The sequence below is a fragment of the Rhinoraja longicauda genome, chromosome 9 (assembly GCF_053455715.1).
Source record: "Rhinoraja longicauda isolate Sanriku21f chromosome 9, sRhiLon1.1, whole genome shotgun sequence".
NCBI classification, from domain to species: domain Eukaryota; kingdom Metazoa; phylum Chordata; class Chondrichthyes; order Rajiformes; family Arhynchobatidae; genus Rhinoraja; species Rhinoraja longicauda.
Window position 1 is genome coordinate 4,871,054 of NC_135961.1, and position 15,532 is coordinate 4,886,585.

A 15,532-nucleotide genomic window follows, 5' to 3' on the forward strand; every position below is an offset into this window, starting at 1 on the left:
TTTTGTACGTGGGAGGTCGTGCCTCATGAACTTGTGAATGTTTTGAAGATGTGACCAAAAAGGTCGATGAAGGCAGAGTAGTAAATGTATACGTGGATGTCAGCAAGGCATTTGATAGGGTTCAGCATGGTGGGCTGGCTCTGTCTCTTTGTGATGATTATTGTATCAGGGAAACAATTCATTTGCATCTAATCTATCATTTACATTTCACCTAGTGCCAAGGGAAATGGTGCCAACAGTTGCTATGCTTCTGGTTGAGGATTTGGACGATCAACAGCTTGGTAAACGGACACATAATGAAAATTTGGGCCGTTCGCAGGGATGTTTGTTTTAAGTGGTTTTTATATTACTCAAAACCAGCTTTACTGTGGTATTTAGTGAGTAATAGCAGTTCTGCATTTGACTTGCTTTGGTAATCCAACTGCATAAGAACAATATAAAGCATCTTTAAAACAGACTAGGCCAAGTGAACCCATTGAGCCCAAACCTCTCCTGCATTGGTGCAGCGCCCTCTCCTCCCCCCCTCCCCCTCCCCCCCCTCTCTCCCCCCCCCCCCCCCCCCCTCCCTCCCCTATGGTGTGCGTTTTCACACTTCTATACCTTTTCTTTAAAAAATAAAATGTTGGATGGCACAGAACTTCCTCCAGTTAAATGAGAGCAAGTCTGAGGTCATCCTATTCGGCCCCCCCGGCTCCATCAAATTGATAACAGGCAGTCTTGGAAGTCTATCCTGCCTAGTCAAACTGCATGTCAAAAACCTCGGCATGATATTTGACTCTGCATTAAAATTTGACAAGCAAGTCAACGCTGTGGTAAAAGCCAGCTTCTTCCAACTTCGAACCATAGCTAAAATCAAACCTTTCCTCCAATTCGACGACACAGAAAAAATCATTCACGCTTTCATTTCCTCCCGCCTAGACTACTGCAACTCCCTATACACTGGGATCAGCCAATCTTCCCTGTCCCGCCTGCAACTGGTCCAAAACGCCGCAGCGAGACTCCTGACGGGTACCCGTAAAAGGGACCACATCATCCCGATTCTGGCCTCTCTCCACTGGCTCCCTGTACGGTACAGAATCAACTTCAAGCTCCTCCTATTCACGTATAAAGCCCTAAATGGACACTCCCCCCCCTACATCAAAAATCTTCTAACCCCCCTCTCTAACTCCAGGTCCCTCAGGTCGGCCGACTTGGGGCTACTCACTATCCCGCGGTCTAGGCTTAAGCTCAGGGGTGACCGCGCTTTTGCGGTTGCAGCTCCTAGACTGTGGAACAGCATCCCTCTCCCCATCAGAACTGCCCCCTCCATCGACTCCTTTAAGTCCAGGCTCAAAACCTATTTCTACTCCCTAGCGTTTGAGGCTCATTGAGGAGGGGCTGTGAACTGTTTGCGTACTACTGTATGTTTCTTTTTTTTTTTCCATTGGAACCTAATCAGATGTACAGCACTTTGGTCAACGTGGGTTGTTTTTAAATGTGCTATACAAATAAAATTGACTTGACTTGACTTGACTTGACTTTTCATAGACCTTGCACTCTTGATTAGTACAGGTGTCAAGGTTTATGGGGAGAAGGCAGGAGAATGGGGTTAGGAGGGAGACATAGATCAGCCATGATTGAATGGCGGAGTAGACTTGATGGCCTAATTCTGATCCTGTCACTTATGCACTTATGGCCTTTTCATACCCTTTCATTGGTCTAGGAATCCAGGTTTGGGTTCCGAACCATCTTGCAATAATCATGTTTCCCTGGGCCAGGAATACCTCCCGTCAATGTCTCCTCAGATGGCCTGGCAGATCAATAATTTAAGGCTTCTGTTACAATGAGTCGCACTAACAACAGATGTTGCTGTGGGAGAAGCAGCGGGGATTGGGTTTAGGAGAGATAGGGTTGCGAGACCACCGAGGGATGGGCAAATCAGGATGCCAGGGCAGGAAGGAGACGGATATCAGGTGTAGGAAGGAACTGCAGATGCTGGTTTAAACCGAAGATAGACACAAAATGCTGGAGTAACTCAGCGGGACAGGCAGCATCTCTGGAGAGAAGGAATGGGTGACGTTTCGGGTCGAGACCCTTCTTCAGATGCTTACACCCCAGCGGTATGAACATTGACTTCTCTAACTTCAAGTAGTTCTTGCTCTCCCTCTCTCTCCATCTCCTCCCCCTTCCCAGCTCTACCACCAGTCTTACTGTCTCTGACTACATTCTATCTCTGTCCCGCCCCCTCCCCTGACATCAGTCTGAAGAAGGGCCTCGACCTGAAACGTCACCCATTCCTTCTCTCCCGAGATGCTGCCTGACCCGCTGAGTTACTCCAGCATTGTGTGTCTAGCGACGGCTATCAGGTGTCGGGGGTGGTTCAGGGATCCTCCATTTATTTCCGGTAGGAGGTGGGAAGGACACTGAGAAAGGAGAAGCCAATAAAGAGGGAGGAGAAGTCTTGAATGTTGGTCCTATTTAAAGTGACTTCAACTGGATGTGTGCAGTGCAAGGATTTCTCACAATAATTCCAAGCAAAACTAAAGGATTCTTGCAACTTCCAGGCAAAATAGGGGATTACTCATATTATTACAGGTTTCATAAGTCCATGCGTGATGGGAGCAGAATTAGGCCATTCGGCCCATCGTCTACTCCACCTTCAGTCATGTAAGAAAATAACTGCAGATGCTGGTACAAATCGAAGGTATTTATTCACAAAATGCTGGAGTAACTCAGCAGGTCAGGCAGCATCTCAGGAGAGAAAGAGTGGGTGACGTTTTGGGTCGAGACCCTTCTTCAGACCCCCAATCATGGCTGATCTATCTCTCCCTCCTAACCCCATTCCCTTGCCTTCTCCCCATAACCCCTGACACCCGCACTAATCACTTGGATTGTCAGTAAGTTCTTCCATTACCACTTGTCTGGTATTAGAAGCTTTGTAGATGTAATGTAGCTCAGCGATGTAATGTAGTTGCAATGTAATTATCTTGCAGGTCCTTAAAAATAATACACCGAGCATAAATGATATGCCTGCTTCCATTTGAGGTCATTAGCCGACGGGTTGTGGAGGGAACATTTTGGGATGTGTGAGGAGACCGGAGAAGCCGAGGAACGCTCACAGGGGAAATGTGCCCAATCCACACAGCCCGCACCGGAGGTCAGGTTCAACTCAGTGTGCTGCAGTCGGGAGACAGCTGGACTACCTGCTGCCTCGCCGCGCTACCACGGCAAATTGGGAAGTTGTTCAGATTTGGCAGTCACTCCCTCCCCACAGAGGGCAGCACGGTGGCGCAGCGGTAGAGTTGCTGCCTTACAGCGGCAGGGACCCGGGTTCGATCCCGACCACGGGAGCTTGTCCGTACCGGAGTTTGTACATTCCCCCCCGTGACCTGCGTGGGTTTTCTCCGGGTGCTCCGGTTTCCTCCCACACTCCAAAGACGCACGGGTTTGGAGGTCAATTGGCCTGGTATAAAAGTAAAACTGTCCCTAATGTGTGTAGGGCAGTGTTAATGTGCAGGGATCGCTGGTCAGCGCGGACCCGGTGGGCCGAAGGGGCCTGTTTCCGTGCTGTATCTCTGAACTAAACCAAACTAAACACTCCACTGAGATGCATAACTGACACCAGACCACATCCACTTTGTCTGACGTCTGAAGTTGCTTATGCCACATGCATGCACAGAACTTGATGCAGTCCCTTTTAGTCCGATAGGTGACCACAGCACAAAGCCAGCTTCCTGCCAGTGCGACCACACTCCCTTCAACTGAACTTGTTTTTAAACTATCAGACATCAACACATTATAAATCATCCCTGCAGATAATGTCATCCCGTCATCTTCACTTGTCAAGACGCTTGTGTTTGTGTTGGGTGGGATGTAATATGCTTTGAAATCTTAATATTCATATCATATCATATATATACAGCCGGAAACAGGCCTTTTCGGCCCTCCAAGTCCGTGCCGCCCAGTGATCCCCGCACATTAACACTATCCTACACCCACTAGGGACAATTTTTTACATTTACCCAGCCAATTAACCTACATACCTGTACGTCTTTGGAGTGTGGGAGGAAACCGAAGATCTCGGAGAAAACCCACGCAGGTCACGGGGAGAACGTACAAACTCCTTACAGTGCAGCACCCGTAGTCAGGATCGAACCTGAGTCTCCGGCGCTGCATTCGCTGTAAAGCAGCAACTCTACCGCTGCGCTACCGTGCCGCATATTGAGGGCGTGCAGCGTAGGTTTACTAGGTTAATTCCCGGAATGGCGGGACTGTCATATGTTGAAAGACTGGAGCGACTAGGCTTGTATACACTGGAATTTAGAAGGATGAAAGGGGATCTTATCAAAATGTATAAGATTATTAAGGGGTTGGACTCCTTAGAGGCAGGAAACATGTTCCCAATGTTGGGGGAGTCCAGAACAAGGGGCCACAGATTAAGAATAAGGGGTAGGCCATTTAGAACTGAGATGAGGAAACACTTTTTCAGTCAGAGAGTTGTGAATCTGTGGAATTCTCTGCCTCAGAAGGCAGTGGAGGCCAATTCTCTGAATGCTTTCAAGAGAGAGCTAGATAGAGCTCTTAAGGATAGCGGAGTCAGGGGGTATGGGGAGAAGGCAGGAACGGGGTACTGATTGAGAATGATCAGCCATGATCACATTGAATGGCGGTGCTGGCTCGAAGGGCCGAATGGCCTCCTCCTGCACCTATTGTCTATTGTCTATTGTGTACAGATTCTACAATCTACAAAATGTTACTTTCCAGTTTTGAAGAAATAATGGCATTGATGGCCATCCATGGCCATCCCAGCTGGCAACCATTTGGCCCATCAAGACTATTTAAGCTCTAGTGCAATAATACTGTCAGTTCCATTGTTCTAATAATGCATAAAGGTCCTGGAATGTCGTCTCTCTCTCATTTAGTTTAGCTTAGTTCAGTTTAGAGATACAGCGCGGAAACAGGCCCTTTCGGCCCAACTGGTCCGCGCTGACCAGCGATCCCCGCACATTAACACTATCCTACACCCACTAGGGACAATTTTTACATTTACCAAGCCAATTAACCTACACACCTGTACGTCTTTGGAATGTGGGAGGAAACCGAAGATCTTGGAGAAAACCTGTGGGAGAACGTACAAACTCCGTACAGACGGCACCCGTACAGACAGCTTTGTGCAAGAAACTGGCTTCGAAAGAGCGGCATGGTGGCGCAGCGGTAGAGTTGCTGCCTTATAGTGCTTACAGCGCCAGAGACCCGGGTTCCATCCTGGCTGCGGGTGCATGTCGGTACTGAGTTTGTACGTTCTCCCCGTGAGTTTTCTCCGAGAACTTCGGTTTCCTCCCACACTCCAAAGATGTAGGTTAATTGGCTTGGTGTAAACATTAAAAAAATGTCCCTAGTGTGTGTAGGATAGTGTTAATGTGCGGGGATCGCTGGTCGTCGCGGACTCGGTCGGCCGAAGGGACTGTTTTTGCGCTGTATTTCTAAACTAAAGGATATGAGGAAAAGTGCAGAGAGAAATGGTTCAAGAGGTAGGAGATAAAAGGTGAAGTTAGTCGAGGGGAAGTGGAGGAGAAGGTGAAATTAGTCACCACAACATCCCGAGCGGTCTTTTCACCTGATTGAGGAAGGGAGATGAAGTGGTGCTTATATAATTGTTATTGGTTTGTAAGAGTTTCTGACTACATAGATTGTTGGTCAAGTTTATGATGGGGCAGGGTCATGCATGAGGCAGGGGTGGGGTTAGTGTCCTGGTGAACAGGATCAGTTCTGTGTATCTGGCAGCCTCAGGCAATGGGAACACAGGCAGTAAATGTGGGCTGGCACAAAATGCTGGAGTAACTCAGCGGGTCAGGCAGCATCCCTGGAGCAAAGGAATGGGTGACGTTTCGGGTCGAGACCACTTCTTCAGACCCGTAGTCTGAAGAAGGGTCTCGACCCGAAACGTCACCCATTCCCAAAGATACCGGAGGAGCAAGATGAACCACTCCGTCAAAATCGCCTGCACTGAAGTGCAGTACGCAAAGGAGCGTAAAGTCCGCCATTTTGGTCGGCAAAACCCGCCGTTCGCTATGCCTCTCGCAGTGTAATCAGTGTTTTGGGGGAACAGTATGTGTGATGATACCATAAAACTGCAGAATATATCTCATCTATCAACTCACAGATTTTTGTTATTTTTCTTTTAAAATGTTTCTGCAAGTTTCTGCCTACTAAAATGGCGCCGTGACATACTACGGTTTTTAGGGTCGAGTGGTCTATCTTGCTCTGCTCTATTACCTTTGCCCATTCCTTCTATCCAGAGATGCTGCCTGTCCCGCTGAGTTACTCCAGCATTCTGTGCCTATCTTTGGTTTAAACCAGCATCTGCAGTTCCTTCCTACACAGTAAACGTGGGTCATTCTCATGCAGAGAAATCCAACCCACTCAGTTTGTGGTTCAGAACATAATACAATAAAGCTAGGAATGATGCACATCAATGGGATCATCAGTAACAATTGAATTAACAGTAGAAAATGCAGATGAACCAACATTGCTGGTGAAAGTGAACTCCCTCATGCAGTTTAGAAAACGATTAGATATAGGTGTCCTGAAGGATGGATTCCTGGCCAGTTTTGGTCTTCTAATTTGAGGAAGGACCTCCTTGCTATTGAGGCAGTGCAGCGTAGGTTCACTAGGTTAATCCCCGGGATGGCGGGACTGTCATATGAGGAAAGATTGGAAAGACTGGGCCTGTATTCACTGGACTAACTATTGTTTGTAGATACATTACTCCACTCTGTCATTAAATCAAACTGCAATACAACTAGCTGATCGGGTCATGTTCAAACACTCATGTGATGGCAAAGCTAACATCGCTGCTGGACAACGACTCCCACCCCATGCAGGACATTGTCACTGCACTGAGTAGCTCCTTCAGTGACAGACTCCTTCACCCCAAGTGCGTGAAGAAGAGATATCAGAGGTCCTTCCTTCCCGCTGCTGCGAGACTGCACAACCAGCACTGCTCCCAGCAGACCAGTCAACAGACCAGTTAACAGTAACAGTTACAGTTAAAAAAAAAACCACAGTAAATGATGACAATTATCCTTATCTTTATTTTTATTGAAAATTAATGTCTCCTGCTATCCACTTTGCTGCTGTAACACTGCAAATTTGCCCGGTGTGGAACAAATAAAGGAATATATTATTATTATTATTATCCCTAAATATCTCCAATTTCCTAATTAGATGTTGCGCAAGATGCCTTGGGTCTTAAAGACTGCAGAGAGCAATTAGATTTCTCAGCTTCAAGTGTCAAATATAATTTACAGAGTTTGTTTTGCACAGCTAGGAAATATTATTTAAACCCAAATCTTTGCTGTTGCACATATATTTTGGCCAACTCTGAAGAAATCATGTTGAAATGGTAACATTACCAATGAGGATCAGAATGACTCAATTCCTATAAGAATCAGAAAGCATTCGGAATAAGTATTAGAAACATAGAAACACAGAAAATAGGTGCAGGAGGAGGCCATTTGGCCCTTTGAGCCAGCACCACCATTCATTGTGATCATGGCTGATCATCCACAATCAGTAACCCGCGCCTGCCTTCTCCCCATATACCTTGATTCTGCTAGCCCCTACAGTTCTATCTCAAATATTTTAAATTCATCCAGTGAATTGGCCTCCACTGCCTTCTGTGGCAGAGAATTCCACAAATTCACAACTCTCTGGGTGAAAAAGTTTTTTCTCATCTCAGTTCTAAATGGTCTCCCCTTTATTCTTAGACTGTGGCCCCTGGTTCTGGACTCCCCCAACATTGGGAACATTTTTCCTGCATCTAGCCCTTTTATATTTTTAAAGTTTCTATAAGATCCCCTCTCATCCTTCTAAATTCCAGTGAATACAGGCCCAGTCTTTCCAATCTTTTCTCATATGACAGTCCCGCCATCCCGGGGATTAACCTAGTGAACCTACGCTGCTACCACTGCTTCAATAGCAAGGATGTCCTTCGTCAAATTAGGAGACCAAAACTGCACACAATACTCCAGATGTGGTCTCACCAGGGCCCTGTACAACTGCAGAAGGACCTCTTTGCTCCTATACTGAAATCCTCTCGTTATGAAGGCCAACATGCCATTCGTGACATGCTATTATTTCCACTTGACTGATATGTTAATGTTTCTGGGCTTTATTTTGCGATTATAATTTGCGGGTAGTATCTAAAATAGTGGAAGTGCTTAAGCTTTTTCTGCTGCATCTACTTAATTGCTGCTCACCATTGACAAAGTGTATTAGAAGGAGATGGGACCAGTAAACTGAAGTCTCAGAAGCAAAATGCAGCCACACTTCAATAGGAATGGAAATCGAAGAAGGAACAGACAGGCCAACATAATAATAGGACTGAAAATCCAAAATGCCTGCAGCATGCAATGGAAAATGAAGTAATGGATTGGGGCCAGCTTGCCAGCTGTGGAAGGGAGTAAAGCATTTTGTGGTTACTGTTCATTACAAAAAAAAGAACAAGGATTTATATCGATTTTAGACGACAAAATGCTGACATAACTCAGCGGGACAGGCATCATCTCTGGATAGGACGAATGGGTGACCTTCATTCCACCTAATCCTTCTCTCCAGAGATGCTGCCTGTTCAGCTGAGTTACGTCAGCATTTTGTGGCCTATCGTCGATGTAAACCCAGCATCTGCTGTTCCTTCCTACACTTTATATTGATTTTATCGTTTAGAGATCCAAGCATTTTGGAATGTGGGAGGAAACTGGTGCACCCATAGAAAACTCACGCGGTAACAGGGAGAACTTCAGCCAGTGCAGCTTTACAGCCACTGAATTTGTTTTGGGGACATTGTTGCTCTGTAATTTCTTAAAGATTGAAATGCATGTGAATAATACTTTGTGGAAATATGTACGCAGCAATGGCTCATCCTTTCTTGAGAAATACCAACAGGTCTGCCTGCAATAACCAGCACGTCCCACTTAACCACCACGAAGTCGAGAACTCTTGCAAATGATTAACTTCCCGATGGGGCCTTGTTGTTGTCATACCGATTGTGATCTGAATTTTGTGTTAACCATTTTGTGTGTTCGTTAAGTGTGAGACCAGTAAACTTAACTGGTTAGATAGAGCTCTTAAGGATAGCGGAGTCAGGGGGTATGGGGAGAAGGCAGGAACGGGGTACTGATTGAGAATGATCAGCCATGATCACATTGAATGGCGGTGCTGGCTCGAATGGCCGAATGGCCTCCTCCTGCACCTATTATCTATTGTCTACATCGAAGGTAGGCACAAAATGCTGGAGCGACTCAACGGGTCAGGCAGCATCTCTGGAGAGAAGGAATGGGTGACGTTTCGGGTCGAAACCCTTCTTCAGACTAAAAGTGGTAAAAGGGTCATATGGGCAGAATTCTTCAGTCTGAAGAAGAGTCTCGACCCAAAACGTCACCCATTCTATCCGGAGATGCTGCCTGTCCCGCTGGGTCACTCCAGAGTTTTGTGTCTGTCTTCTGTTTTGTGAATTCCAATGGAATAAAGTGCAATTTGTACAATCTGAATATTATGAAAGGATTTATCATGTCATTTGTGTTGGGAAAAATTAACTATTTGTGATGGGAACTTCCAGCCGTTTGCTTACGTCTTCTCAATTAAATGCTATCACATGTTGAGATTTAAAAAAAAATCATAATGCTTTCTTCTGGGAAAGATAGATTCTTCTCGGTCCTCAGATATGTTTCGGAACTTGTGTTGAATTTTTTTAAAAAAAACCTGTTTACAGGTTTAAACAGAAATGCCAAAGGTAAGAAAACTTTACCTTTGTACGGCACGGTGGCGCAGTGGTAGAGTTGCTGCCTTACAGCGAATGCAGCGCCAGAGACCCGGGTTCGATCCCGACTACGGGCGCCGTCTGTACGGAGTTTGTACGTTCTCCCCGTCACCAGCTTGGGTTTTCCCAGAGATCTTCGGTTTCCTCCCACACTCCAAAGACGTACAGGTTTGTAGGTTAATTGGCTTGGTAAATGTTAAAATTGTCCCTGGTGGGTGTAGGATAGTGTTAATGTGCGGGGATCGCTGGTCGGTGCGGACCCGGTGGGCCGAAGGGCCTGTTTCCGCGCTGTATCTCTAAATCTAAACTCAAACTAAACTAAAAAAGAGAAAGAAGTGAGAAGATTGCACCGATTGAATCAAGCAATTCCAATTGCGGTTTTGATGTGGAATAACTTTATGAGTTGTAACTGATCGTGACTCACTGGTGCTTTCACAGACTACCTTTGAAACGATTAAAGGAACATGTATTGAACAAGGACATTAACATCCTTTTGAGATAATTAGAGAGTAAAACAATCCCAGTTTACAGTCTTATGTTGTGCTTCATGGATGTCCCCAATTAGCAGACTAATATTTGCACAATATTAGCTGAACCACAACCAGAGACCGTTGCTGAACTGCGATCTACCTCTTTGGTGACTTTGACCAGACTTTACTGGCTTTACCTTGCACTAAACTATAGACCGTTATCATGTATCTATGAAGATGGCTCGAAGATAGACCGTTATCATGTATCTATGAAGATGGCTCGATTGTAATCATGTTTTGTCTTTCCGCTGACTGGTTAGCATGCAACAAGAGCTTTTCACTGTAACCGAACTAAACTATGCAGCTAATGAATGCGGCCACCGTAACCAAGTAACACAGAAGGATCTCCGCGTGGAAGGAGCTGATTGAATCGGCTCCGTCGAATAAAATGCAGCTAATCCACTTTCCAGCTCTCTCCCAATAGACCATCAATTGTTTTCCCGTCTGGATGGCTATTCAGTTCACTTCTGGATGTCATGGTTGAATCAAATCCCTTCACCTAACGAGCAGTGAATTCCCATCCCTGCCCGTTACCGCGTTAAAATGTTTTTCCTTGGGTTATACTTCCTTGGTCAATCAACCTCTTTCTGTGCACTTTGGTTCTTGATCCTCTTACCGCTTTTGGTTTCGTTTAGTTTGGAGATACGGTGTGAAAACAGGCCCTTCAGCCCACCGCGTCTGAACCGACCAGCGATCCCCGCACATTAACACCATCCTACACACACACCGAGGACAATTTACGCGTACATCACCAAGCAATTAACCTACAAACATGTACCTCTTTGGAGCGTGGGAGGAAACCAAAGATCACAGAGAAAACACATGCGGTCACGGGGGGGGGGGGGGAACGTACCTTTAATAGGGAATTGGACAGGTTCACGGATTGAAAAGGTATAAAGGGATAAGGGCCAAATGCAGACAAATGGGACTGGCTCAGGAAAGCAACTGGGTCACTATGGTTGAGATGGGGTTGAAGGGCCTGTTTCGGCCCTGTACAACCCTATGACTCAAAACTTAAAATAGTTAAGGCCATAGTTATCCTGGAAGAAGAAAGAAAAATGGTCATACTGTTCGTGATATTTTATACAAAGATACATGATGTGTTCTTCCTCACTAGCACTATTAAATTAACTGGGGGTTTAAAAAATCCCAAATTTAGATACTCTTTCTATTGTAACCACATGAGCAACTTTTAGAATTAGTTCTGCTTACAGTCGAATTGGCAGTAGGTTTATTCCATGGATATCTTCAGTTCCTTAGTTTAATTCCTTCCTGCTACAAGTGAGGGAGCTATTTCTAACAGAGCCAGTCACTTCATGAACAGGTTGCAGAAGTTCATACTTCATACAGCACGGTGGCGCAGCGGTAGAGTTGCTGCCTTACAGCGAATGCAGCGCCGGAGACTCAGGTTCGATCCTGACTACGGGCGCCGTCTGTATGGAGTTTGTACGTTCTCCCCGTGACCTGCGTGGGTTTTCTCCGAGATCGTTTTCCTCCCACACTCCAAAGACGTACAGGTATGTAGGTTAATTAACTGGGTAATATGTAAAAATTGTCCCTAGTGTGTGTAGGATAGTGTTAATGTGCGGGGATCGCTGGGCGGCGCGGACTCGGTGGGCCGAAGGGCCTGTTTCCGCGCTGTATCTCTAAATCTAAAAAAAAAATCTAAATCTAACTGATCACTAAATATTTTATTTGCTTTTGCCTTGCTACAAAAACACACACCTTTAAATTGGTAACATGTTTAATGTTTAGTTCGTGCGGGGAAGGGGCCAGAGATGTGATGGTAGGAAGTCTACCCCTGCTGGCTTCTCTTCACACAACAAAAATGGAAAGTTTAGTTTAGTTTAGTTTACTTTAGATATACAGCGCGGAAACAGGCCATATCGGCCCACCGGGTCCGCGCCGACCAGCGATCCCCGCACATTAACACTATCCTACACCCACTGGGGACCATTTTTTTAACATTTACCAAGCCAATTGACCTACAAACCTGTACGCCTTTGGAGTGTGGGAGGAAACCGAAGATCTCGGAGAAAACCCACGTAGGTCATGGGGAGAACGTACAAACAGACAGCGCCCGTAGTCGGGATCGAACCCGGGTCTCCGGCGCTGCATTCGCTGTAAGGCAGCAACTCTACCGCTGCGCCACCGTGCCGTCCAAAAGGTGAAACAATTTTAATCTCACTCTAAATAATTGCCATTTCAATAAAACACAAATTATAGAAGATCTCAGTCTACAAATTTGAAGAGATGCAGCCAATTAGGTACCAATGTGGTAGTAAACATGTCTTATTCCATTGTAACTTTAATAGTTTTAATTTTGCAAAGATATATAAGCAACATTTTGGGATTAAGATTATGCAAATAGTCTACGGTATTCCCTCTCATTTATGTCATTAAAATGAACAACATCCAGACCTATTTCAATCATTCATAATAAACCCTGTTAATTCTTTAAATGTTCTGTAGTAACTGCTACAAACCAGCATCGTGAAGATGTGTTCATAATACTGCTGTAGCCTTAAATCAATACTTTGTCACCATCTACAGTGGCAGTGAATCATATCAAAAGTACCACTTTAGGTTTCTAAATAACTCTAGCTCCTTTTAAATGACATTTTAGTTTTTATTCATTTGTAAACCTTTCCTACCATTGAAACAGGGGATTATGCATCTGCCCCACTCATTATCATGTGCCGGTTAGTCATGCAGAATGCAAAAGGAAATAAAGCTTTGGCATTCTTACTGGTAATGTGGATGAAAGCACTCCTCCAAGACAATGTTTTGGTAAGTTAAACTAACTGTACATATTGTCATAGAAACATAGAAAATAGGTGCAGGAGGAGGCCATTTGGCCCTTCGAGCCAGCACCGCCATTCATTGTGATCATGGCAGATCATCCACAATCAGTAACCCGTGCCTGCCATCTCCCCATACCCCTCGATTCCGCTAGCCCCTAGAGCTCTATCCAACTCTCTTTTAAATTCATCCAGTGATTTGGCCTCCACTGCCTTCTGTGGCAGAGAATTCCACAAATTCCAATAAATACCTTCTGGGTGAAAAAGTTTTTTTCTCACCTCAGTTTTAAATGGCCTCCCCTTTATTCTTAGACTGTGGCCCCTGGATCTGGACTCCCCCAACAATTATAGGGTGATTATTTGTAGGAATTGAAATGAAATGAAAAGAATTCTGTATTGGATAAAGGACTTTTCTTTCTGTTTCTTTTCTACCTCTTCTTCTTCTTTCTGACATGTCTGAAGAAGAGTCTCGATCCGAACTGTCACCCGTTCCTTCTCTCAGGAGATGCTGCCTGACCTGCTGAGTTACTCCAGCATTTTGTGTCTATAGTCGGGGTAAACCAACATCTGCAGTTCATTCCTCTACATGCTGTCACCCATGAGTAAATATTCTTTCATGCACCACATGTAAAACTGCAATGGTACAATGCGATTTTCAACTCTATCAAAAGATTCACATTGGGCAGGCTTGGGTAGGACAGGTTTGGAGGGATATGGACCAAATGCTGGCAGTTGGGACGAGTGTAGCTGGGACATGTTGGCCAGTGTGGGCGAGTTGGGCCGAAAGGCCTGTTTCCGCACTGTATCATTGTATGACTCATTGTATCACTGTATCGTCGGCTTGTACTCGCTGGAATTTAGAAGATTGAGGGGGGGATCTTATAGAAACTTACAAAATTCTTAAGGGTTTGGACAGGCTAGATACGGGAAGATTGTTCCCGATGTTGGGGAAGTCCAGAACAAGGGGTCACACAGTTTAAGGATAAGGGGGGAGTCTTTTAGGACTGAGATGAGAAAGTTTTTTTTCACACAGAGAGTGGTGAATCTGTGGAATTCTCTGCCACAGAAGGTAGTTGAGGCCAGTTCATTGGCTATATTTAAGAGAGAGTTAGATGTGGCCCTTGTGGCTAAAGGGATCAGGGGGTATGGAGAGAAGGCAGGTACGGGATACTGAGTTGGATGATCAGCCATGATCATATTGAATGGCGGTGCAGGCTCGAAGGGCCGAATGGCCTACTCCTGCACCTATTTTCTATGTTTCTATGTTTCTCTGACTCAAGGGCTGTTATAGCTCAATAATCGTTAAAATAGTTCTAATATTCTGAATCTATTGTTTCTAAGATGCAACTGGTGCACATTCAATCTTACTTCCAATATGTGAAAGATGTGATCAGACAAAAGATCTTCAGGGATTAAAATTAGAGGACGGGTTAGTCATAAGGTCATAAGGAATAGGAGATGAATTGGGCCGTTCAGCCCATCACGTCTACTCCGCCATTCAACCGCGCCTGATAGTCTTACCTTTCTCACGGGTGCTGAGAACATCAACCAAGACCTGGGGTTCTCCTGCAGCAGCACGATGGTCTCCTGGTCCAGAGGTATTCCTGCTCAGCTCGTCTTCTGCATTTTCGCCCGTGACCTGCTGCGTCGAACCTGCGCCATCTTGTGCGTCAGACGTCGAGCACAGGCTTCCAGTGTCAGTCTGTGACAAGCGGACAATGTCTTGGCAGGATTGCCTTCCCTGGGAGCTGTGCTGCTGCAGTGAAGCTGCCGATGCTGACGCGGAAGATGCCGTGCTCTCCAGAGATGAAAGAGAATTCACCGTTTCGCTGGGCGTGAGCGAAGATTGTAGTGGAGTTGCCTGTGAGATTGGGACATTCAGAGCAAAGCCCAGTTTAGTCTCAATCATGTACATTATCTGTGCTTTTAAAAATATCTAAGCTGTAATTGTAAGAAAATAACTGCAGATGCTGGTACAAATCGAAGGTATTTATTTCACAAAATGCTGGAGTAACTCAGCGGGTCAGGCAGCATCTCAGGAGAGAAGGAATGGGTGATGTTTCGGGTCGAGACCCTTCTTCAGACTGATGTCAGGGAAGGGGGCCATGGCTCATCTGATAGTAACCTCAACTCTGCGATCTTTCCTACTCATTGCAACTTTCCGAATGGCCTCCTCCTGCACCTATTGTCTATTGTCTATTGTCACACGTTTGTAGGTTAATTGGCTTGTTGTAAATGTAAAATGATTCCTAATCCCTTCAGTCTGAAGAAGGGTCTCGACCCGAAACGTCGCCCATTCCTTCTCTCCTGAGATGCTGCCTGACCTGCTGAGTTACTCCAGCATTTTGTGAATAAATACCTTTGATTTGTACCGGCATCTGCAGTTATTTTCTTATACTACC

The 15,532-nt window shown here is 45.4% G+C and overlaps 1 protein-coding gene across 2 annotated transcripts in view; it reads right to left on the reverse strand.

The window, feature by feature from the left end:
* Positions 1-15,532, reverse strand: part of ipcef1 (interaction protein for cytohesin exchange factors 1) — a 130,156-nt gene that overhangs the window by 13,726 nt on the left and 100,898 nt on the right. For both annotated transcript variants that reach the window (XM_078404713.1, XM_078404714.1), the window contains exon 9: positions 14,652-14,991. In XM_078404713.1, the coding sequence (XP_078260839.1) occupies positions 14,652-14,991 (340 nt within the window). The remainder of the gene's footprint in view (positions 1-14,651; positions 14,992-15,532) is intronic.